Source organism: Pongo pygmaeus, chromosome 10, assembly GCF_028885625.2.
Source record: "Pongo pygmaeus isolate AG05252 chromosome 10, NHGRI_mPonPyg2-v2.0_pri, whole genome shotgun sequence".
NCBI classification, from domain to species: domain Eukaryota; kingdom Metazoa; phylum Chordata; class Mammalia; order Primates; family Hominidae; genus Pongo; species Pongo pygmaeus.
In genome coordinates, this window is record NC_072383.2 from 52,053,265 (window position 1) to 52,078,513 (window position 25,249).

General features: G+C 52.0%; 1 protein-coding gene across 2 annotated transcripts; it reads right to left on the reverse strand.

Annotated features, from left to right (window-relative positions):
• Positions 1–1,376: 1,376 nt before the first annotated feature.
• On the reverse strand, positions 1,377–25,241 carry ITGA5 (integrin subunit alpha 5). Of its 2 annotated transcripts, XM_054445190.2 has the most exons (30): positions 24,877–25,241; positions 17,705–17,835; positions 15,363–15,475; positions 15,110–15,230; positions 14,771–14,832; positions 14,634–14,679; positions 13,987–14,112; positions 13,709–13,753; positions 13,526–13,569; positions 11,744–11,800; positions 11,537–11,589; positions 11,039–11,247; positions 10,574–10,765; positions 10,301–10,346; positions 10,016–10,117; positions 9,797–9,852; positions 9,511–9,665; positions 9,075–9,212; positions 8,858–8,925; positions 8,049–8,199; positions 7,870–7,962; positions 7,645–7,724; positions 7,454–7,534; positions 7,242–7,347; positions 6,715–6,864; positions 5,733–5,816; positions 5,514–5,627; positions 4,477–4,578; positions 3,469–3,591; positions 1,377–2,484 (listed from the first exon to the last, which is right to left on the reverse strand). In XM_054445190.2, exons 1-30 carry the CDS (start codon positions 25,239–25,241, stop codon positions 2,401–2,403), a joined length of 3,297 nt encoding a protein of 1,098 aa, XP_054301165.1. In that variant the 3' UTR covers positions 1,377–2,400. The 2 variants fall into 2 exon arrangements, with proteins under 2 accessions (XP_054301165.1, XP_063528878.1); XM_063672808.1 differs by having other exon boundaries at positions 1,377–3,591.
• Between the last annotated feature and the right edge of the window lie 8 nt (positions 25,242–25,249).

Below are 25,249 nucleotides of genomic sequence, written 5' to 3' on the forward strand. Positions count from 1 at the left end.
AGAACTTGTCACTCTCTCAAAAGTACAGGCCCTACACAGTGACACACCCATGACACCAGCCCAATTTTCACAGCCCACTTCCCTTCCTTATTTCCTCCTCACAACAGTGGAAGACATTTTAGGTCTGGCCCCTGGAGTTTGGCTGCTTCTATCCCCACCTCTCTCCCAAGAAGGGGACTCCTCTTAATGTATCAAGTATGGGATTTCCTCCCTCTAGAACTTCTGGTGCCTTGTTATGCCATGGCTGCCATTCTTAGAAATGCTAGGGGGTTCTTTGTCTCATCCTGTCTCTTCTACCCCATCAGCCCCTTTTCATTTATGGGTTCTGTGAAGACATTCCTGACTCAGAGCATTCTAAGAAGTCGCAGACTGGAGTGTGGTCCAGGGTTGGTCTCCCAGGAGGGATATTTTTAGGTGATGTAGGCCCTGCTAGGCAGGAGCCTGAGTTAATGAGAATAGTCCTGGTGATGGGGGAAGAGGGTGAGGTGGACCTCATACCCTACCTTCCCAAATTTCCCATAAATTTGTGGCTATGCTGCCCTCTGGTGGCTGAATTTTAGTCTATCCTGACAGGGACATCTTTGTCTCCAACAACCCCAATTGCTCTCCCTCTTGCTGCACGTTAGGACAGGCCTTGAGGAGAAAAGAGGACCCTGAGGGTCCCTCACTTTGTGAGATTTATCTTCAAAGATCTGAACCCTGTGGCATGTTGGTTAAGAATTTGGGCTTTCCCAGTCAGATAAGGCTGAGTTTCACTCTGTTCTGCCACTCATTGTGTGACTTTGCACAAGTTCTGTAACCTCTCTGGGCCTCAGTTTCTCTTTGTGTAAATGGGATAAATAGTACCAACCTCACAGAACTCTGTGAGAAATTAAATGTGATAATGTATGCAAACTAACACCCCCTACCAGCACACAGTAGCAATGAAAACAAAGCAATACAAAAACCTAACTGGGCTTTCTTCTAATTTAGTTCCGTGGCTTTTTCCTCGCAACTCATTTCATTATTCTGATTTAGAGAAGCCTGGTAAATTTTCTGAACCATCCTCCCGCACCTCCACCTTGGACCTCCCCCTTTGCATTCTGCTCTAATCCTCAAACCCAAAGAGAAGAGGTTCCTTTCCCTTCTCCCTTGGGAGTGTTGGGGACCAGGTCTGATGGGGGATGAGGGAAGGGTAGAGGAGTCAAGCCCTGCTTTCTCTCTTTCCATCACCTCTTTCACCTAAGGAGGGAATCTAGAACTAGTTTCACAGTTTCTGGGGGGTCATACTTCTGGCTCCTAGTGGAAAGAAGCCATGAGAGAAATAGGCATCTGCTTTCCACCAAGTCGCTTGGTTCTAGGATGGGTTTGGAAAGAGTGACATATGAGATCACAGATTCTAGTTCTGGTCAGTGGGGGCACTGGGTCAGATTTATTGCACTTGCAACAGAGTTTAAATAAGTCCTGGGTGTCTGGTGCCAAGGTGAGGGAAGGGTTGGGCAGAGAGAGGAGGGGCAGCATCAGTGCAGCTGGCAGGCAGAACCCAAATTCTGCAGGGCCAGGACAGTGGGCTCCCCTTTCTCTGGGGAACAGGGCGGGCCTGTGTCTGGCCAGGCTGAGGTTCCAGATCTGTTGCCATCATGACCCCTTCAGGGTCCTGGGAAATTCCTGGCTTCTCCTAAATCAGGGTGAACTGGGCCTCCAGGATCAGGTCTGGAGCAGGCCCAAATATAGTCCTGGATCTGCCTGGATTAGGTGCCAATGTCTGAGTCTGGGTTCCAGATCAACTCCAGACCCCAGGCTGGATCTGGCCCCATTTGAGTTCTGATTCCCCTTGGAGCTGGGCTCTGGGCCAGCATCTATCCTTGTGTGGCATCTGTCCTGAGCTGGTCCTGGGGCACCATCCATAGTTAGTGTTCCTTGTTGGCCCACAAGGATGGGGCTGTCCAGAGCTGCCAGGTCTTACTCCCCAAGTTCCACGTTCTTAGCTGGGGGCTTCTTTTGGATCTCTGGCAAGGCTGAGGACAGATCTTTGCAGGTTGGAGCTGGACAGGAAGTCCTTGTGGCATGTCTGGCCCAAAGAACTGTGAATGGATTTCCTAGTTATCTTTCCAAGTTGTTTCAGGAAACTCTCCAAAATGCAAAGGCTTCAGGGAGGCTGGGGCCTCTGTCCCTGGATCTGAGTTCCCCCATCCATGAAGAGGGTATGTGTAAACAAGGGTCCTTCACAGTGCATGGGGGGGAGGGATCCCCAGCTCCTCACCCCCCTGGCTCTGGCCCTTCAAGTATGTCTCTGGGCTGGGGAGAGGAGCTTCTCCCTGGCCATCAGCACCTTCAGGAAGTACCCAGACCCCTCCCTTTCAGTAGAATGAGGGTGAGGTGACTGGTTCTTCAGGATTGGGAGTCTGAAATTGGGAGGACTCAGGCATCAGAGGTGGCTGGAGGCTTGAGCTGAGCTTTTTCCATGGCGGTGCCATATGGGAGGGAGCGTTTGAAGAATCCGAGCTGATAAAGGGGAAAAGAGGGAGAGTTTAGGTACTATTGCTTCCATTTCTCCACAGCTCTTATTCCAAGAAGTAATAAGGAGGACTCTAGTGCCTCCAACCTCTACATCCTGCAAAAGTGGCCTCTGAATTCAGGCTAGGACTACCCCTCTAAGTTGTGCAATGGACCCAGGAGGACTAAACTTGGGGGTGATTTTGTATGGGGGGTATCTTTTACCAGTGCCTTTAAAATTCCCCAGTTAAGCCAGAAATGGCAGATAGGTTTGAACTCAAATGCCAAGTCTGATTGCTTAGTAGTGGCTGCTTTTGTTTGTTTGTTTTTGAGACAGGGTCTCACTCTGTTGACCAGCCTGGAGTGCAGTGGCATGATCATGGCTCACTGTAGCCTCAAACTCCTGGGCTCAAGCGATCCTCCCACCTCAGCCTCCAGAGTAGCTGGGACTATAGGCACGCACCACCAAACCTGGCTAATCTTTGTGTTTTTTTTGTAGAGACAAGGTCCTAGTGTGTTACCCAGGCTGGTCTTGAATTCCTGGGCTCAAGCTGTCTTCCCACCCTGGCCTCCCAAAATGTTGGGATTACAGGTGTGAGCCACCACACCTGGCCATGGCTGCCTCTTGAGAGAGATTCTGAAGCCACTTCTAGGAGATGATCAGTAGCCATTTCTAGGTTAGTGATGGCTGCCATGGATTTTTGGAGAAACTGACAGCACAAATGCCATGTATTTGTCATCTTTGGGTTCCAGTGATTTTACAAGTATAGGCAAACCTATCATCTTGAGTCAAGAGGACCCTTTCTAAGCTAGGGGCTATAGAATGAAGGGAGGGATCCTATAGGAAGGGTTAGGATGGGATGCATGTAGGCAGGACAGAGGTGGGGGCACATGGCTGGTGAAATGGTCTAGAGGTAGATACTTGGGACTGTGCCAGGTCAAGGGCAGAGCCTGAGGATAGGGTGGCCAAGTCACAAGCAGGATGTGGCTGACCTTGTAGAGGATGTAGATGAGTAGACCTAGGAGCAGGAGGCCAAATAGAATGGCTAGGATGATGATCCACAGTGGGACACCATGGCTGCCTTCTGCCTTGGTCCATTGCACAGCTGTGGCCACCTGGGGAGCAAGTTGGGTGAAGTCAATGAAAGCTCAGAAGTTCTCTCTACCCTATACTTGGCCCCCACTTGTCATTGGATCTAGACCCACTTCCCACCTCTTATTTTGAACTAACAGCATTCCGAACTTAAAAATTTAAGTTCCTAAAATGTACAATATTGTCTCTCACTTTCAGGCTTTCATATCATATCCGTTTTTTTTTTTTGGCAGAGTCTCACTCTGTCACTCAGGCTGGAGTGCAGTGGTGCGATCTCAGCTTACTACAACCTCTGCCTCCTGGTCTCAAGCGATCCTCCTGCCTCAGCCTCCCAAGTAGCTGGGACCACAGATGTGCGCCACCACATCTGGCTAATTTTTGTATTTTTTGTAGAGACAGGGTCTCACTGTGTTGCCCAGGTTGGTCTTGAACTTCTGAGCTCAAGCAATCCGCTTGCGTTGGCCTTCCAAAGTGCTGAGATTACGGGTGTGAGCCACTGCGCTCTGCCTCATATCTGTTGTTCGCCTCTCCCCAGGATATCCCTTTCCTGAATGGCTAGCCTGGTTAGTTCCTATTTATTCTTCAGGTCTCAGCTTGAACATCACTTCTTCCAGGAAGCCTTCCCTGACCCAGTTAGACTGGGTTCAAGTGTTCCTATTATGTATGTGTTTTCATAAATATCACCACACTTGGAACACTGTGTTGTTCCACGAGACTGTGAACACCAGGAGCAAAGATACCATGTTGATCTTGCTTACCACTCTGTCTCTGGCATCTGCACAGTGCTTGGCACATAGTACATTCTCAACAGTTAACAATACCAAGGCCAGCCCTCACCCAAGTCCCAGCCCTGTTCCAGCACTCTGAGCCCTGTATTCCCTTGTCCAGTCCTCTGGCCCTAGACTCACATGACGCTCCTTTTGGGGCAGCTGCTGAGGCAGGATTCGGTAGGGCATCTTCAGGGCTTTGTACACAGCCTCACACTGCAGGCTAAATGGCTGGTGCTCCCGCTGTGGGTAGGGGAAAGTTAGTTAGCACATCCTCTCTTGGGATCCAGAGGACATAGGATTCCCCATGGTCTGGCTGGGGTTGTGATCTTTCCCTATTTTGGACTCATTCTTCCTGAGTCTCTCTCTCTCTCTCTTTTTTTTTTTTTGAGACAAGGTCTCAGTCTGTCCCCCAGGCTGGAGTGCAGTGGTGTGGGCTTAGGTCACTGCAACCTCCACCTCCTGGGCTCAAGCAATCCTCCTGCCTCAGCCTCCCAAGTAGCTGGGACTACAAGCATGTGCCATCATGCCCAGCTAATTTTTGTTTTGTTTTGTTTTTGTAGAAGTGGAGTTTTGCCATGTTGCCCAGGCTGGTCTCAAACTTCTGGGCTCAAGGGATCCGCCAACCTTGGCCTCCCAAAGTGCTGGGATTACTGCTGTGAGCCACTGTGCCTGGCCCGTGAGCTTCTCTTGATGTTCCTTATATGAGATAATAAATGTGTAACTGAATAATTGTAACTGGATAATATATAATTACATGACTACGTGTTCAATAAAAAATTTTTTTTAAAATTATTAATGTGCTTTGACACCAGGACAGTGCCTGGTCTGCAGTGTGTGCTCAAGAAGTGACTGCTCTTTACTATTCCTACATGTGCTTACCTCTCCACTATGGATTCATCTTCCATCTTACTGTTTTTCTATCATTCTTTGCAGACTGGTCTCCCTCCAGCCCTCCCTCCTCTGAATGGGCCAGGAAAGGGAAGCTGCTGCTCCCACTGTGGCCACTAGATGGCGCCAAGGACATACAGCCTGGTCTAGACAAGGGCAAGGAAAGGGAGCTGGAGTGCTGGGTCCCATTCACCAAAGGAGAGGTGGCTACTGCACTGGAGAAAGGGGTGGGTCAGTCTAAGCAGGCCCAAAGGTCAGGGGTCAGGGCTGAGGTAAGGCTCCCTCACCTGCAAGAAAGTCTTGGCCCAGACTCGGAAATGCAACTGCAGACTTTGGCTCTCTTGTTGGTGCAGGGGCCCGAGCTCACAGCGCAGCCTGAAACACTCAGCCTCCGGGCATTTCTAGGAAGAAAGAAGCTTGAACCTGGTGTTCTGCCCTTGTGATGGCTCTGAGAACCCCAGAGTACTCAACACTTTGGTCCACACCTCATTCCCTGCCTGACTTACCAGGATCTGAGGTCCCGAGGAAGCAGAGCTGCGGCTTGGAGCTTCCCGTTTTTGCCGGTGGTGCAGGGAACCCTCGGGATCCAACTATAAAAGAAAGTGTTGGGCCCCTTTCCCATCTCATTACAGCTTCTAAGTCAGCCTGCACCTGGGTTCCAGAGCAGCTTCAACCTATTCTTTCATCTATCTCTTTATTGATTCATCCAACTGTCCACCTCCTATGTGCAAGGCACCGAGCTCAGGGTTAAAATATGGAAATGAAGAGAACTTGGTTCTTGGAGTTCACACTGGAGGAGATGCTTAAATAAATAATTAGGTCCGTGTTCCTGTTTTTACACTGGCTGTTCCCTCGGTTTGGAATGCTCATCCCTGAGTCTTATAGATAGGTTCAACCTTATCTTTCAGGCCTCAGTTCAGCTGTGACGTCTTCAAGAGGTTTTCCTATGATCCAATTTAAATAGTGTCCCTACAGCTTATTAACACTTCACTTCATCACCTTTCAATCCCTGTTAATTTTTCTCCTTCTCTTTTTATTTTCTATGTCTATCACCCTTCACTAGAATGTAAGTTCCATGAACGTGGAGATCTTGTCAGTTTTGTTTGGTGCAATATTTCCTGGGCCTAACAGTGTTCAGTACAGGCACTTATTTAATTAAATGTTAATGAGTAAATGAACTACAAAACAGGCATTGGGGCCCAGAGGAAAGCCTTTGAAGAAGGCTTCCTAGAGGAGGTGGCATGTAACTGGGACCTAGGGGTATGCCAGGAAACAAAGAAGGGATAGTTCAGGCAGAAAGAAACAAGGTGGATGAAAGTCCTTTTTCCTCCAGAGGCTTTTGAGGTAACTTTGGGCCTTGTGACCCTCAGCCCTAGCTATAGGCACATCCTCATTGCCTCTTGCAGGCCCCCAGCAACCTTCCCCAACCCCTCAGCCTTGGTCTTCTGAATTTGCTCCTCTTCCCCATGCCAGTGTTCAGGTTCTCACCTCCAGGCCCTTTGGGTTAATGGGGTGATTGGTGGTGCAGTTGAGTCCCATAACTCTGGTCACATATAGGAGCTGCTGACCTTCCAGAGCCTGGGGACAGCTGAGCTCCAGCACGCCCTGGCTAATGGAGCTGGGGCCTTGGTTGATGAGCTGAGGAGGGAAGAGCACAATCATCATGAGAAGGAAGGGAATGCTTCTGCCCCCTTGAGACCCTGGATCACCATGGCTCCACTATACCCTGCTGACAGGCTCCTATCTCAGAGATGAAGCAGGGAAGCAATGGGCAGAAGTGAAATCCTCTCTAGCCAACACTTTTGGAGGGGGCTCCATCTTTCTTTCCAAGCCACTCAATTGGCCTGTCTCTCCTCTGGCTGTTTCTCACAGGACTCTGCCTCATGCCTTTGCATATCACTTACCCCTCCCTCCTCTCTTTCTCTCAGTCCCTCACATGGGTTCCAGACATCTGTCACTCATATTAGCTCCTCCTTTCCCATCATTCATTCTGGCCCTGCCCCTTCCCCCCTTACCTCATAGACATGGTGGACAGCAGGCCCCAGGTCCTCCTCCTTCTGAGGCTGGTCTCGGGGATGCCAGTCGCTTACTGGGAATAGCACTGCCTCAGGCTTGGAGACACTAAGGAGGAGGGTGGTTTAGAGGAGGGTGGAAGGAACCCCATATGCATCCTTCCCTAGAAGTCTGTGTCCCCTCTCAGAAAGACCCCATTCTGCCTGGCACTGACCCGTTCAGGGTGACCTGGGCCTGAGCCTCCACGGAGAGCCGGAAGGAAACCACGTCGCTTTGCGAGTTGTTGAGATTCTTGCTGTGGGATGGAGGCAAGACTGAGGTGCTGGAGTGCAGCCAGTGAGAATGGTGCCCAGCCCTCCCTTCTGTCCCCAGCTCAGCCCCAGCCTAGACACACTCACTCCCTACCTGAGGATCTGGAAGTCAAACTGGATGGTTTTCTTAGTGTCCCGGAGATGAGGGACTGTAAACCGAAGGCCACCCCACAGCTGGGGACAGAAAAAGAGGAAAAGAGAGCAGTTAGACTGTGTATTTCACCCTCCTTCCGCATCTCACAGCTGTGCTCTCGGCTGGCTGGTTACTGCCCTCAGGTCTGCTCTCCCTCTGTCCCATCCTCTTTCATCCCAAACTTACACTGGCTCCTGCCTTCATGGGGTTGCCCAGGTCACACACCAGCAGGCGGCTCTGGTTCACGGCAAAGTAGTCACAGCTCAGGCTGGAGAAGTTCTGGAGGTGGGGTGGGCACTGGTCAGATTTTGGTGTCCCCTCTAGAGGGGTATCCTCCCAAATCCCACTCGAGAGTCTCATCTCACCCCTGGGTGTCTGACGAGTCCTGAGTACTCAGCCTCTGGAGGGGCGGTGACCCGAAGCTCAGCCTCATAGGCGCCACCCTCACCCACATTCTGGGCATGGAAAGTGAGGTTCAGGGCATTCTTGTCACCCAGGTACACATGGTTCTGCTCCCTGGAAGGGACACAGAGGGTAAGGGACATTGGGGAATTAATCCTCAAACCAGGACAAAGGATCATTATAAGTAATAATACGAGGCCGGTTGTGGTGGCTCACACCTGTAATCCCAGCACTTTGGGAGGCCGAGGCGGGTGGGTCACGAGGTCAGGAGTTCAAGACAAGCCTGGCCAAGATGGTGAAACCCTGTCTCTACTAAAAATAATAATAATAAAAAAATTAGCCGGGCATGGTGGCAGGCACCTGTAATCCCAGCTACTTGGGACGCTGAGGCAGAGAATTGCTTGAATCTGGGAGGCGGAGGTTGCAGGGAGCCGAGATTGCGCCACTGCACTCCAGCCTGGGTGACAAGGGCATGACTCCGTCTCAAAAAAAAAAAAAAAAAGAGTAATAATAAAGTAATAATAGACACTGTTTACTGAGTTCTAACTCTAAGGCAGGCACTAGGCTAGATTTTTTTATGTAGATTATTTCATTTAATCTTTCCAAAAAGTCTGAGAAATAAATGCTACTATTCCCACTATACAAACAAAGGAGTTAAAGCTCAGAGCAGCTCAGCAACTTCCCAAGGCGACACAGCTAGTACATCCCTAGCTGACTTTTTCAGGTGCCAGGTGTACCTGGAACTCCCTAGCTTACTGTCAGCCCTACTTACCCAAACACCTCCAGCTGCAGGTCAGGCACACAGATGTTGTCTTCTCCACAGTCCAGCAAGATCTGAGCCTGGGGAGCAGGGCAGCCTTGAGAGGGGAAGTTTAGACCCATTCCTGGGCTGTAGGCTCTTCTCTTTCCATGGCCCTGCCCCCCCCCCCCCCCCCACCAATACCCAGGCCTCTGTCCTCCTAGGTCCCTTATCCCTGCCCTGTCCTCACCTTGTCCTCTATCCGGCTGTTGCTGTGGTAATGTAGGGCTGGCCTGAGGCCGTGGCTGTCCACTGGGGCTTGGGGGTCCAAGGAGAAGTTGAGAGCGATGTGAATCGGGGAGAGTTTGTCTCGAAATTCTGACTCGTTCTGGGGCCAGAGGAGAGAGTTCACGGAGTCAGGGGACTCTGGAGACTTAGTGGCCCTGCTCCTCAGCCTCTCTCATCTCCCTTTGTCTGCTTAGGGCCCAATTCTGACCATCCTTTGTTTCAGAGGCCCTGGCAGCCTGCTTCCCAGCTCCTCTGACAGAAGGTCTCCCTTTCTCAGCCCCCACAAGAGTCCCAAGCCCTTCACTGGAATCCCCCAATCTTTTTCCCTTCAGGAGGTGCCCTCAGTTCTATGTGGCCACCCTCCCTGGCCAGTCCACACCCCGCCCTCTGGGCCATACCCTGAGGTAGATCTTCATCTCTCTGCAATCCTCTCGAGCCCCATTCTGGATGAGCAGGGTCTGGGTCAGGGTTGCCTGCCTGGAGGCCAGGAACAGTGCCCGCCGTACCCCTCCCTTCTGCTTCTGCCAGTCCAGCTGAAGTTCCACTGTGAAGCCTGCAGCCAGGGACACATAAGGGGAAACTGCTTGTCTTTCCTTATCTTTTCAGAGAGAAGAAATGTCCCCAGGTCCCCAGTCCCTTCGTTCCCTGTCCTAGGGCCTGAGAGATCCAGACAGTCTCCCTCACCAATGGAGTCAGCAACGTGTTTTCCAGAAGCATTGAGGCAGAAGCTAAGGTTGATGCTGGAGAAAGACCAAGAAGAAAGCTGGTGAATCCAACTGGAACAGACATCCTATCCTCACCAGACCCAGACTAGGACACCACCATTTTCCCCTTCTTAAGGCAGACTTGGTACCCCTGCCCACTCCCATGCTCAGGTCTCTGCAATTTCCTGGGCACCCTCACCAGGCCACAGGGTTCCCCTCTAAGCTGCAGCTGCGCTCCTCTGGGTTGAACATGGCAGGGAAGATGGTGAGGGAGGCACTGGCGGACACGATGGGGCGGCCTCTGCCAAGAGTGAATGTGGGATCAATAGAATTAGGACTCCTCTGTAACCTGGACACAGGAAACTGATGCCCAAGCCCCAGAATGTGTGTCCTCTGCATTGATTTTCCCAACCTCAGCTCTGTTGAGAAATTTCCAGTTCCAGTCCACCCAGGTTGTCCCCTCAACTCCCCTTGGAGCTCATACCTGTATACCACAGCCTTGTCCACACCAAAGGACCCCACAATCAGATCTGTAAGAAGTCAAGAAATCACCTCTTACAGCAAGTCCCAAATCAGGATCCTTTCTTCCGAACCCCTCCTGGTTTCAATGCTTAGGGAGGCTGAAGTGGGAAGACAGCGCCCTCTGTTGGAATTTGCTAGAACTGCATGCAGGAACTTTGGGAAAGGTGCAGAAGAGAGGGTAGAGGTCAGTGACCAGGGAATTTTAAGGTGAAAAGGGGCCTCAGGCACAACTCACCAGGGTATCCGTTGCCATCCAGGTCTCGGCCTCCTCGAAGGGCAGAGCCAAAGAAGTCTGGGGTGTGGCTGGCTGCCCACAGGGGCTGCAGAACCTGGGAAGGCTTAGAGCCCAGCCCTCCTGGGCCCCCAGGGAATACAAACACTACTCCCTGCTGGGTCTCCCCACCAAAGGGAGCCCCGATGGCCACATCTGGAAGACACAGAACACACACTAGTCAGCACGCCAGGAATCCATGGGCTCAAATCTCTACTACCAGACCCCAGGACCTAGGATCCTATTTTTTCCCATCTGTCAGTCCCTATATTCTAATCTCTTCAAATCCCAAGACCCAGACAGTGGGATTTTAACCCCTTGGGAAGTCATGGAGGTCTGGGTATCTTAGCTGACAGATGCCCTCTCCCCAAATCCCTTCTGACTTGGGCCCCTGCCTCCTCTTTCACTCTCTGAGCCCATGGTACTCACCATTGTAGCCATCCTGGTCCAGGTCCCCCAGGGGGGTCAAGGAGCTGCCAAATCGACCAAACTCATCATGGCCAGTGAGGGTAAGGGTGGGCGTGGGCTCTATGCCGGCTGGGTGCTGCAGGTAGATGTAGACCCTGCCCACCTCCTGAGGCCGCCCGTCAGGGGTCCGATCCATGAGCAGGGGTGCCCCCACCAGCAAGTCATCCAGCCTGAGGGGAAGGGCAAACCCAGGCATCTTGATACCCTGTCTTGCCACGCCACCCCAATCCTAGTGCTAGAAATCCCGGACACTCTGAATTCCATCAAGTCAGAAGACCTGAGGTCTCTGATCATCAGCTCTCAGCTCTTTCCTTGTCCCTGAGCAAGGGAAATGCAGGTATGAGCGAGAGTCTAGAGAAAAAGCTCCGGAGAAACTCTCCTTGCATTTTCTGTCCCATTCCCACTCTTCCCTCTTGGATCTGGGAGAGTATCACAGTGAGCTCATTTGCCACCACTCACCCGTCCCCATTGATGTCTGTGGCAGTCACTGCATAGCCAAAGTAGGAGGCCATCTGGGGAGGACAAAGGGGCAGCACTGGGTCAGAACTAGAAGGTTCAATCCACAGGATCAAGAGGGGCTGGGAAGTTGGGCTGACATTATTAGGTCAGGGCTGGGGCTTCGCTGGCAGAAGGCCAAGCTGGGGTGGGGTTGAGGGGTATCCTTACCTGTTCCCCTGAGAAGTTGTAGAGGGATCGGATGTCTGAGCCATTAAGGATGGTGACCTGGGAGATGAAGAGATAGGCCCATTGGTCCTGGACTCCAAGAATATCCCATGGTTAAAGAACAGATGTGTACAGGATACCCAGGGGCAGGCATTCCTTAGAGACACAGACCACTGTCCCTAGCTCCCTCCTCAGCTTTGCCCTCATATTCCCGCCTCTATGCCAGGTAGTTCCACCCTATGTCTGCTTCACTATTTTTCTCCGTATCAATCACCAACTACTGACAGATTTTGTATTTATCTGTTCGTTGTCCCTCTCTACCCACTAGAATGTAAGATCAATAGGGGCAGGAACTTGGTTTTGTTCTTTGCTTTCTCCTCAGAGCCTAAAGTCATGCTTGACGAGTAGTAGGCACTCAATAATAATTATGACTGAATGTGTGCTGGTGCCTCAAACCCATCACATTCAAAACCTAAGTCATCCTCATCCTCCAGTCCCCCAAACCACAAACACCATTTCTCCCCTATATTCCCTTAGTGACTGGCCCCACCAGGCCTCGAATCCTGGTGTGAGCCCTTTCCCAGGACTGCTGGACAGATGTCTTGACGATGTCCCTGCCTCTAGCTCTCCCAGCAGATCTAGGAGGCTACCTCTGGCTTGGAAATCCAGGGGCTCCCTGCAGTCACTGCCCAAAGTCTCAACTTCTTGGCTGGTCCTCCAAAGCTCTGGAGAATCTGGCCCTAACCTATCTGTTTTTGCTCAACCTTTCCATATTTTACTCATCCTCAATCAGCTCATGAGTCTGCTAAGCTGGGCTGAAATTATTTCCTTTTCTTCCACCTCATTCATGCTCCTGCACAGGATGCCCTCCTGCCTCATCTCTGCTGAACCTTCATAGAACCTTCTCTCATCTGTCCTCTTCCTTTTTAAAAATTTAAAATTTTTATTTCCTGACTCCCCAAACTTGTTACCATCCTTTTCCTAGAAAGGAGATTATTCCTTCCCCTAAACTGCTATGTCACTGTATCCACTTTGCTGAAGTTTATCAAAATGCAGAAAGAATGCTGATTTTGGATTAAGAGAGACCTGATTTTAAACCTACTTACTAACTGGGTGATCTTAAGCAACTTACTTGGTCTCTTAGAACCTCGGTGTTCTCATATGCAAAATACAGATGATAATATCTACCCCATAGGCTTGTTGTGAAGAATAGAAATCATGAATAGATAGTGCCTGATGCACTGAGTAGAGAAGAGAATGAATAGTTGCTCCACTTTAGATCACAATTGTACGTGGGTCTTATCTATCATACTTGATTAGAAGCATCTTATAAGATGGGGTATGATACCTCATTCATCTTATCTCTTACCTTGCCTTAATAAATGTTGTTAATTGAATGAAATCCGATGGCACTCTTATCTGTATCTTTTAAAAAGCACTTGTCCTGGTCTAATAATAACATCTGCCAATTGTACATTGCCTGACAATCCACTGAGTACTTTCACATGCATTTTCTCATTTCATCCTTGCCAGAGCCTTGTGAGGTCAGAACGATTGTTATCCCAGTATACAGAGAAGAAGGAGGCTCAGAGAGGTTCAGCAGGAAGCAGAGTATGAATAAAGAGCAGAACGATTCTGCCAGAGTAAGTGCCAGAACTTGAATGCCAGTCTGCCTCCAGAGCCCGTGTTCTGATCCACCTTTTTGAGCCCTTGCAAACTGCCATGCACTGTTCTTTGTGATTAGGCAGGGGAGGAGAGGAAGTGAGGGGTCAGGCTGGGTCTTACATAGCCGTAAGTGAGGTTCCCTTTGGGCACACCAGCAACAAAGTCTGCAAAGAGAAGAGAAAGTTGTGACCTAAGGGTGGGGAAAGGGAAGTAGATAATGGTAAGTGGCCAAGTTCATGGGCTTTCTGGCCCTGAGCCTCTAACCACCCCTCTCCCTTGGCCCCAGCCTGGGGACACACTCACCTTCTGTGTCATCACCACTGAATTCACCCACAGCCACAGAGTATCCTGGGGGACAGGGTGGGTGGATGTTAGGATTCCTGCTTTGGGGACCCCTCTGCTCTGGCCTATCCCCCAATCCCTTCCCCACCCCTACTGGACCTTCATAGTCAGCAGGCACATGACAAGTATGGCAGGGGTGCTGGGGATGCCCGAGTAGGAGAGGGGAGGCAAGGGGGTGAGTGGGGACAGGAGCACTTGAGGTTCTCCCTCTGCCATCCCTTCCCCACTTGCTTGCTCACCTAGGTAGCTGTCATCATAGATGGAACTGGCCTGGCGAGTCTGCAGCTGCCCCTGAACCAGGTTGATCAGGTACTCGGGGTAATAAGATTCTGCAATCTGCTCCTGAGTGGCAGACAGGATCTGGCCTGGAGAGAGGATGAAGAGGGAGTAGATGGAGGGGAGGTGGCAGAGGGGGCTTGGGACTCTGGGGGCTGACTGGGTAGTATTTCAGAAGTCTGGTTCAAGAAAGGGAAGCATGGGGAGGGTGGTGGCATGTAAGCTTCAGGAAAGGAAGAAGAGAATTGGGAGTAGGGTGGGAGGCTATGTGCCAGGGGACTTAAAGAATGGCAGAAACAGGCAGGGCGTGGCGGCTCATGCCTATAATCCCAGCACTTTGGGAGGCCAAGGCGGGTGGATCACGAGGTCAGGAGTCCAAGACCAGCCTGGCAAAGATGGTGAAACCCCTTCTCTACTAAAACTACAAAAATTAGCCAGGCACAGTGGCAGGCACCTGTAATCCCAGCTACTTGGGAGGCTGAGGTAGGAGAATTGCTTGAACCTGGGCAGCAGAGGTTGTGCCACTGCACTCTAGCCTGGGTGACAGAGTGAGACTTCATCTCAAAAAAAAAAAAAAAAAAAAAAAAAGAATGGCAGAGACAGGACTTACCTTGCCAGAAATAGCTTCCTGGTCCACCTAAAACCACACGGCCAGTCTGTGGGTGAAAGGAGGGGAGTCGAACATCTGGTCCCAATCCCCCCATGTCCACCACCCACGGCCCCTTCTCTCCCAGACCACTCTCTCACCTTGGTGAACTCGGCGCTGAAGCCTCCTTGGCAGTAACCCTGTCCTGCTGCCCAGCTGAAATCTGTGAGGGGAGAAGGTGGTGAAAATGAGCCCTGCACAGATGGGTCATCCAGGAAAGAAGAGAGGGCATAGGGAACGAGGTGGGAGAGAGAACCAGAGAAAGGGCCTTCCTGGATCAGACAGTAAGCATAAAGGCTAACAAACTGGGTTAGCCTTTACCTTAAGCAACTTAGAACCTCATGGGGGCACGTGGTGGGTGCGAGTCAGCCCTAAATATATGAGACACTCCAAGTATATGAGAAGGCAGACACGGGGCACAGGCCCCCTCTTGCCCCTACCTGAGCGGCAGGGTGCATACTCCAGAATTCGAGTGAAGTTGTCTGTGGAGAGGTAGCAGGTGCCCACGGGGTCGCTCAGTGGCTCCTTCTCTGTGCGCCAGCTGTACAGTGGAGCGCATGCCTGGGAGGGCCCAGGAGGAGGGGCCTTCAGATTCAGTCCAGTAAGGCCCTTCCTCCCTCCCTCCAGGCCCGGCCTTACCCAACCACTGCCCATCCCCTGGCCACCACACCACTGAGTTTGCTGGCCCCTCACCAAGATGGAGGAGCCATGGGCTCGAACTGTTGCCCCGAACCACTGCAAGGACTTGTACTCCACAGGCTCCTCTCCCTCTGAGCTGGACAGTGAGGACTCCAGGAGCCGAGAGCCTTGTGGAAGTGAGAAGGGGTAGTCTTGCTGAGCCATGGACATTTGAGCTCTAGGGCAGCCCCTACCCTCAGCCTGGGGATACCCAACAAGCGCTTCCAAGCCCTGAGACTCCATGACTCACTGGGAGTGCGGAGTTGGTAAGGAGCTTAATTCTGCTTTGTGTAGTCTGTTTGTGTAGCCTGACTCATCTCTCCACTACACACATAGACATACACACACACACACATACACACGCACGCACACGCACACAGAACCTGGGGCTTTCTTTTTTTTTTTTTGAGACGGAGTCTCACTCTGTCATCCAGGCTGGAGTGCAGTAGTGCGATCTCGGCTCAGTGCAACCTCCACCTCCCTGGTTCAAGGGATTCTCCTGCCTCAGCCTCCTCAGTAGCTGGGATTACAGGCGCGCGTCACCACGCCTGGCTAATTTTTGTATTTTTAGTAGAGACGGGGTTTCATCATGTTGGTCAGGCTGATCTCGATCTCCTGACCTCGTGATCCACCCGCCTTGGCCTCCCAAAGTGCTGGGATTACAAGCGTGAGCCACCGCACCCGGCCTAGAACCTGGGCTTTCTAGAGTTGCCTCCCCAAGGTTCCTGCTTTCTCACCCAACTGAGACAAGGATGCCTACTGTGGAGTAGGAGCAGCAGGGTGGTGGGGAACAGTGGCTATTTCCCAAGAGAGTAACCCTTTGGCTGTACTTCCTTGTCTATACTTGGACTGTGTCTCTAACAGCATCTTGTTCCACCTCCTTTTTTTTTTTTTTTTTGAGATAGGGTCTCACTCTGTTGCCCAGGCTGGAGTACAGTGGCGTGATTACGGCTCATTGCAACTTTGACCTCCTGGGTGCAAGTGATCCTCCCACCTCAGCCCCCCAAGTGGGTGGAAACTATACCCAGCTAATTTTCGTGTTTTTTGTACAGATGGGGTTTTTCCATGTTGCCCAGGTTTTTTTTAATTTTTTTATTTTTTTTTAAACAGGGTCTTGCTCTGTCACTCAGGCTACAGGACAGTGGGGCAAGTACCACTCATTGCAGCCTTGGCCTCCCCACTCAAGTGATTCTCCCACCTCAACCTCCCGAGTAGCTGGGACTACAAGTGCTTACCACTATGCCTGGCTAATTTTTTTTTTTTTTTTTTAGACAGAGTCTTTCTCTGTAGCCTACGCCGGAGGGCAGTGACGTGATTTCAGCTCACTGCAATCTCTGCCTCCTGGGTTCAAGCAATTCTTGTGCCTCAGCTTCCCAAGTAGCTGGGATTACAGGCAAGTGCCACCATGCCCGGCTGATTTTTGTAATTTTAGTAGAGACGGGGTTTTGCCATGATAGCCAGTCTGGTCTCAAACTCCTGGCCTCAAGTGATCCACCTGCCTTGGCCTCCCAAAGTGCTGGGATTACAAGCATGAGCCACCGCGCCCAGTCCTGTCTAATGTTTTTGGTAGAGACAGGGTCTCACTATGTTGGCCAGGATGGTCTTGAACTCCTGGGATCAAGTGATCCTCCTGCCTCGGCCTCCCAAAGTGCTGGGATTACAGGTGCGTGCCACTGTGCCCAGCCTCTCCAGTTTTTATTTCTGGAGACAGATGGCCCTAGTTCATATCCTTGCTCCAATGTTTGCTAGCTGTATAACCTTGGATAAGCTACTTAACCTCTGTCTCCTCACTTAGAAAATGGGGATAATAATACCTTATACAGTTGTTGAAAGGATTAAGTGAACTAACATATGTAAAGTGTTCACAACTGGGCCTGGCACAGAGCAACTGATAGCTGTTAGTCTCCATCTTCCTCCCATCCATCTGTGTCTACTCAGACTTTGAGCTCCTTGAGGGCAGTGGCTTAGTCATCTTTCAATCCCTGCAGCACCAGCACAGTGCCTGTCATGCACTGTCACTTAGTCAGTACTTAGTTAAAGGAACTGAACAGTTTGTGCAACATTCCCTGTCTTTGTCTGTGTTACGGCCCTGGCCTCCCAGAGTTGTGGGTGATTCAGGGGAAATGAGAGCCACATGTTTCTGAATCATGCCCGTCCTCCTTGGGCTGGGCTGGACAGGAGCGTGGAGTGAGTGCCATGGGGATCCACTGTAAGCAGTTGGAGCACCAGAGCTGGTGCTGAGAGGTCACGTGGCCGGGGTTCCAGCAGGCTCCACCCCTCGCCCCAGGCCCCACCCAGGCCTTGCCCCTAGGCTGCAGTCCCACCCCCGAGTCCCTCCCTGAATTTCACTGGCCTACCTTTGCTGTCAAATTCAATGGGGGTGCACTGTGTGGGGCTGGCACCCCAAGGACAGAGGTAGACAGCACCACCCTGCAGCACTCCTGGCTGGCTGGTGTTAGCCTTGGGTGCTCCCACCAGCACACTGACCCTGTGGAGGGGAAAAGAGAGGCAGTTCAGGACGGCTCCTAGCTCTTCATTGGTGTCTGGAGGCAGGAAGGACCCAGGCCTCTAGGCTGGGGCTGGCTGGGGGTGGAGTAGATGCCCCCTGGGTTGTATTTATATCTCAGAAGATGCCACAGATGCCAGAGGCACAGGCTGGAGTCAGGCGGTCCCCATGTGCCGCTGTCACTAACAGAACCCTCCCCTCCTCCCGCCATTCTCTGTCCTCTCCTACCTTATCCTGTTCATAAAGAGAGGAGGAACCTGAGTCAATTTCTAGAAGGGGAAGAGGGGTCAGAGCCTGTACCCCTGGCTTCTCCCTCTCCTCTATGTACCTGCTGAGATTAGATGTGCAGCCTCTGGAATCCCAAGGTCCTGTGGAGCCTCAGGGTCTCTCATCTAGCCTATATACTCTCCTCCCAAGCCAAATCCCCTCCCTGGGCCAAGACCCAGGCATCCGGCTGCCCAGCCACCCAGCCTTGGGGCGTGTAGGGGGAAAATGTGAGTCTTGGAAATCAGGCAGCAGGAGTGGAGAGAGGAGCTGGAGGACAGTGAAAACAGATTGTTCCACTGGGCCTGGGCCTGCCCTCATCCCGGCCTTGGTGTGGACCTCCCCTTCCTGGCTGGGTCTCTGTTTCAGCCCTTGAACCCCTTTCCCATAGACCACCCCCAGCTGACTGAATTCAGAGTCTGCTCTACCGGGGTCCTAGTTCTGGACACAGTGCCTCTGTTCCCCCTGAGACGAGGAGAAGTTTGCCCTATGTAATGGGGTGGTCATAGCTGAGGGCCTGGGCAGTCCTCCTGCCGTCAGCTCTGCCTCATTCATCCCTAGGTCCCTTGCCTCCAAGACCTCCACACAGCTCTTGGCTTTCTTGGTTTCCCCTAAGGGTCTCCTGCCAGGACTTGTATCTGGCAGCCTGGGCAACTCGACCCGGCCTCTGGACCAGTGCTCCTGCCAGCCTTGGCCTCTGCTCTGCTCTGTGTCTGCCTCTGGCACTGCTTCTTAATCTCTCTGTCCCTCTGCCCCTATGACTGCTTGCTCTCTTGGTTTTGGTTTTTGGATCCTATCTCTCTATCTCAGATTTTACATTTCTCCATCTCTATTGGTTTCTGTCCACTTTCAGCTTTCAACCCGTCCAATACCTACCCCTTCCCTGATATTTGCATACCTTCCTCAGCTTTCTCACTAGGCAAGAAGGCCCAAAGTGAAGGATTATGGTAGAGGTCACAAGAGCTGGGGTATTTTCCAAGAAGACCAGGTATACTGAGGCGGGGAGGAGTGGCCCAGGAGGTATAGGGGATGGAGGCAGCACAGAGGACAGGTCCAAGGGGATGGAAGAGGAGAGTGAGGAGGGGTCTGTGAGGGCCAGTGGTGAGAAGGGAGGGGAGAGAAGGCAGGGTCCAGAGGAATAGGAGATGGGTAGGCTGAAGAGGGAGAGCTCCTGAAGTTAGGGGGGGTGGGGAGGGGAGGTGCCAGTCTCCGTTACTCTGGGGACAGGAAATGTTTACTGCCTGTGGCTTCCTGTCTGTTTCCAACCTCTCACTTCTCCGTTTGTCTCCCACACCCCCACCTCCCTGCCAGGCCCCACCCTCCTTACTTAAGCATGACATCCAATTGTGGGGTCTGGCTGCACCGCCCTAGGGCTGGGTGACGTGAGAGAAGTAGACCCCTCTCTCAGCAGGGGCAGCCCCCAGAGAACTTGGTTGCTGCCTTCAGGCTCTAGAAAGCAGAAAGGGCCACAAACCTGAACTAGACCAGAACAGCAGAGGTACAGGAAGCAGTGAAAGGAGCACTGGACCAGAAGCCAAGAGTTCTGGTTCAGGCACTAACTGTGGACTTGGGCAATACCCTCTCCCTCTTCCTCTGGGTGAAGAAGAGGTTCTCTCAAAGTCTCCTGGAGCACAGGACTAAGGCCAAGGGACCCTATTCCTGCTCCCAATTTCTCCAACACCCACTGCTCTTGGAGAGGAGCTGAGCCTGACACTCCTGGGGTGGCCTGAGGAAGTAGCCTGGAGTTTAGCAGAGTTGCAAGACAGAGAGTTTACAAAGCTTGTAAAGCCCTCAAGCCAGGGGCATATCCATTCCGGCTGTGCAATGGTTCAGGATACCTGGCATGCAGGCAAGTGACACAGACCCAGGCCTCCTTTCCTCCTGACACACTATCCATGGCTTATTCCTGGAGAGGCAGTGGCCCTTCCATCCCAGCAACCTTAAGTCAATCCAATAAATAGTGCCTCCCTTGCCAACATGCCAAGTGAGGTGACTGGTGCCAGGGATGGCATGCAAGCTAGTTTGTCCTTATTTTCCCACATCTTGTTCCTTCTTCCTAAATCCTGCAGCAGTTGGGCACTTTTAGGGGTCTAAGAAGGTAACAATGGAGGGTCCGTGGGCTATTTTCAATATTTCAGAAAGCCTAACGGAAATCATGCATTTACCAGATAAGGTGGCCTCGGCTAATTAAAACCTCAAGTGTATTTGCTTTTGGCTGGAATTATATCAACTTATGTGGGAACCTGGCTATCTCATGTTGGTCAGAAACTCTGATTGGCAGCTATAGATGTTTTTGGTTAATAAAAAATGAGAAAAGCGCCGGGTGCGGTGGCTCACGCCTGTAATCCCAGCACTTTGGGAGGCTGAGATGGGCGGATCACGAGGTCAGGAGATCGAGACCATCCTGGCTAACACGGTGAAACTCCGTCTCTACTAAAAATACAAAAAAATTATCCGGGCGTGGTGGCGGGCGCTTGTAGTCCCAGCTACTCGGGAGGCTGAGGCAGGAGAATGGCATGAACCTGGGAGGCGGAGCTTGCAGGGAGCCGAGATCACGCTACTGCACTCCAGCCCAGGGATAGAGTGAGACTCCTCAAAAAAAAAAAAAAAAAAAAAAAACAACAACAATAACAACAACAACGGCCAGGCGTGGTGGCTCACGCTTGTAATCCCAGCACTTTGGGAGGCTGAGACGGGCAGATCACCTGAGGTCGGGAGTTTGAGACCAGCTTGACCAACACGGCGAAACCCCGTCTCTACTAAAAATACAAAATTAGCTGGGCGTGGTGGTGCATGCCTGTAATTCCAGCTACTCAGGAGGCTGAGGCAGGAGAATCGCTTGAACCGGGGAGGTGGGGGTTGCGGTGAGCCAAGATTGCGCCATTGCATCCCAGACTGGGCAACAAGAGCGAAACTCCATCTCAAAAAAATAAAAAATAAAAATAAAAAAAAATGAGAAAAGGAATTCATTATTTCTTACTAAATGCAGGTTGGCAGGTACACTTTTCGGAAATAGAGTCTGAGAGAAGAAATAATTGCCATAATTTATTCTGAAGTCTCAGAAATGGAAGGGTTGGTCCTTGGAGAAACAGACTACCACAGCTAGAAGGCACTGTAGAGAGCATCCACTGGTTTTAAGACTTCACTGTAGGTGCCTGAGGCCACGTGGCGTAAAGGCAGGCTGGCCTCGTTCTGACAATCCTTAAGAAAAAGTTCAAAGCTGCTCACCTCATCCCATGTTCTCTTTCTGCAGATGGGAAAACTATCTCAGAGGAGTTAAGTAATGTGCTTAGGTCACTTAGAATCCCTCCCAGAATATGAAGCAGAAATCAGGAATCCTGATTTCTACGACAGCATTCTGGTTTACCCCATTGCCAACTTATTCCCTCCTCTCATATCTGCTATCTCTCCAGCTTTTGATTAACCAAGTCCCAGTTCAATACTGGGTTACTGTTTGACTTTGTTGGCCTGACAAGGTCAGGGTTGGAGAGCAGCAAGTGGACCAGTGCCCAGCTCCTACAGGTCCTACAGCAGCATGGGCCAGGCCAGAGGAGGACACCTGGTTTGGGCTCCCCCAGTGCATTCACAAGGGATATGTATGATTGGCTGGGGAAAAACAGCTGTCTCCACCTGTGGCAGTTGCAGAAGGGAACAAAGAGCTGAGCTGAGACTGGCCTGCCTCTCAGGCTTTCAAGTGTCCTGGGCCAAGTCACTGCCTCTCTTCAAGCTTTGGATGCTCTGGCATAAAATGATGGATTTCCCTTGAACGTTTCCTAAACTAACTTCTGGTTCAAAATTTCTATGACTCCTGAAGCCTCAGTTGTTTTTATTTTTTGTTTGTTTGTTGTTTTTTTGAGATGGAGTCTCACTCTGTCGCCCAGTCTGGAGTCGCCCAGTACAGGTGTGATCTCAGCTCACTCCAATCTCTGGCCTCCCAGGTTCAAGCGATTCTCCTGCCTCAGTTTCCCAAGTAGCTGGGATTACAGGTGCGTGCCAGCACGCTCGGCTAATTTTTTTATTTTTAGTAGAGATGGGGTTTCACCATGTTGGCCAGGCTGGTCTCGAACTCCTGACCTCAGGTGATCCACCCACCTCGGCCTCCCAAAGGGCTGGCATTACAGGCGTAAGCCACTGCACCTGGCCAGCCTCAGTTTTTGTATATCTAAAAATGGGGCAATAATGCTTCCTTTGCTTAAACACAAGGATTTTTGTTACAATCCAATGGAAAAATTGATACGAAAGTGCTAAAGGAATATGACAGACTATTGTTACTATCACTGGTATAAGCAAATACTCAAAGCAAGTAAGAAATGGGGGAGAACTTAAAGAACTAGGCGGTAGCCAGGAAGGAGAGAACCAGAAACAGAAACAGCTACCCCATAAAAACCATGCCGCCCATGTATTGATCACTCTCTGTGGACCAGGTCCGTTTTGTATATGTTTTCTCATTTAGTCCTCAGAACTCCGTTAGTCAGGTGTCTGATTTTCATGGGAAGACCAGGCTTCAAGAGCTTAAATACCTCACCCTAGGTACTAGGGTACCACACAAAAAACTAGTAAGTAGTGGGGACTCACACCTACCTCTGTCTGACTGGAAGCTTTGCCCTTTCCTACCATCTAACTGCTTTGGTGCTCGCCCTGTCTTTAATGCTATTTTGGTGTTCACCACAAGAGGTGATGCAGGAAGAACAAGAACACTGAGGCTCTCCCTCTTTGGCAGTGGCCGTAGGTGAGGGGCTATGTTTGTCTTGTGTTGTGGGGAAGGGAGTGAAGGCCTAGCTGTGGTGGGAGGAGGTCACTGGCGAGGCAGAATGTTCTACTCTAAGAGGGTATTGTAAATAGGAAATGAGAGGGAAGGAGTGCAAGCTGGACACCTGGGTTCTCTTGGGAGGGGAGATGAGCAGAAGGGGAGGGGGAAGGGATGAGAGAGCTAGGTCCTGTTTTAGAAGAGGATTTAGGGACTATGGGATCAGGCCAGGGGCCAGACAGACACCTAGGGGACCAGGAATGTGTGAAGTCCAGATGTTTTAGAGGAGTGTTTTAAAGGGAAATTTAGGGGAAGAGGGAGTAAAGAGAAGGTTAAATGCCAGACAACTAGATACTCCGATCTGCGGGAGGAGACCTCATCCCCTTCCTCCCTCCCTCTTTTCTACTGCATTAGGGCTGTGATAAGAAGTTTGAGGGAACCTGGGGGAGACCAGGCCTGGCAGAGGCTCCAGGCCAGGTTGATGCAATGGGGTTTGGGCAAAAGGCCAGGGGGGTGGGGTGGGGGTTGGGTGGGGACCTTGAATAGCCCAGAACAACAGCCGGGGCCTAATCATTTTTTTCTCCCATCCCCAAGTCCTCCAGACAAAGGAGAATTTGCCTTTCTCCCCAGTTGTATTAGCTAGATTAACCCCTTTTCTCCAAAAACTATAGGGACTGAGTAGAGATCAGTTAACTGTCTCATGTGTAAAAACAGGTCACTTCTGACAGAATTCCCCTCAAACCCTGAGATCCTGGGTTTGGGATGGGGGTGAGCAGTAGGAAGCTCCCAGCTCAGAGATGTAGAAGAAAAAGGATTACACCAGTCATTGTGGAGGACCAGGAATCTGGCATCTATGGCCTAGCCCAGGAGCAACCACCTACCTCTCTTGCTTCCCAATCTCCCCACCACCCCACATTTAAACAGACACCCTTGGTTCTAATGTTGCTTCCACTCTAACTCCTGTTTCCCAAGCCTGTCAGTACCCCATTTTCTAGGCACTCGGGGTACGGGTCTGCTTATCACTGTGCTGAATTGGGAATAAGGATCCTCCTTTGAGATTTCCAGGGTCCTGAGTCCTTCATTTTGACGTTCTTGGCCCCACGGAGCCCGCGTCTCCCCAGCTTCCGACCCCAGCCCCAGAAGTCCGGGTCTCAGCACAGCTCCAGCCGACCAGCTACAGGAAACCAGCTTTTCTCTTCCTCCCAAGAGCTAGAGGAAGAGGGAAACCGCCCACCCCCCCTTCACGCGCGCACACACCCCTCCCGACACATCCCAGCACCCGCCCTTGGCTGAGTTCGCCCCCAGCCCAGCGCCCCCAGTGCCAGGGTCCCCGCACTTGCCCCCAGTTCTCGGATCCCCTCGCCTGAACAGAGATTGGGGGCGGAGGGAGAAGTAGGAGACAGAGGAGAAAGGAGAGGGGGCCGCCGTCCCTCTCTCGGGTCTTTCCCCAGTCTGAGTTGAGGGGGGAGGGGAGGATGAAGCTGGCCCCCATTTAACCTTCCGACCCCCTCAGTCTCTGACTTCCCTCCTACTACACGTAGCTCATTCGGCTTCTACCCGTTCTCTCGCCGCACAATGGCCCCTACGGATCCCGAGGTCTCCTGGAGCCCCCAAAAGCCCTTCCTGGCCTCTGCGCCCCCTCTGCGCCCCCACCCGCCCCAGGTCCCAGCAGCCCACAGACTTCAGCCAGAGACCCTCAGCTCTCCATTCACGCGCTCTCCTCTCCCTTGGCCCGGAGACCCCTGCCCAGACTTCTCCAGCTCCGTGTCCTCTCCCCACCGGACACATGTCTCCCCACTGATCTCAAACGCCAGGGCCCCTCCTCACCCGCCAAGGTGCCCTCCCTACTCCAGCGCGGGCCCCCAACTCTAGCGCGGGCCCCCAACTGCAGCTCTAGTCCTTACAAACTCCACCCTCAAACTCAAGCCCTGGTCCCCTCCAGACCCCAGCCGCGCCCCCAGTCTCCAGGCGGCTCCCCCACCCCCATCCAGTCTCCAGCCCTCCTCACTCACCCGTCTGTTCCCGGCCGGTAAAACTCCACTGAGAATCCGAAGAAGGAGCCCGGGGGCCCCAAGAGCACTGCTGGGGCCTCCGCGTCTAAGTTGAAGCCCCCGACCCTGGGTGGCGGCGGCAGCAGCAGCAACAGCAGCGGCAGCAGCGGGGGTCGGCGCCGGGGGCCCCAGCGGAGCTGCACGGCGTGGAGAGGGGACTCTGACGTCCGGCTCCCCATAGCGCCCGCTCTTCCCTGTCCTGGGGCCACCGACCCGGAGCCGCTTCCTAAACCTCCCAGAGGCGAATGACTCAACGCGGGGAGGAGTTTGCCAAACTCCCGGCTGAGCCCTCCCCCCGCCTGCCGAGGGGGCTGGCGGGGGGGCATTCCTGGGT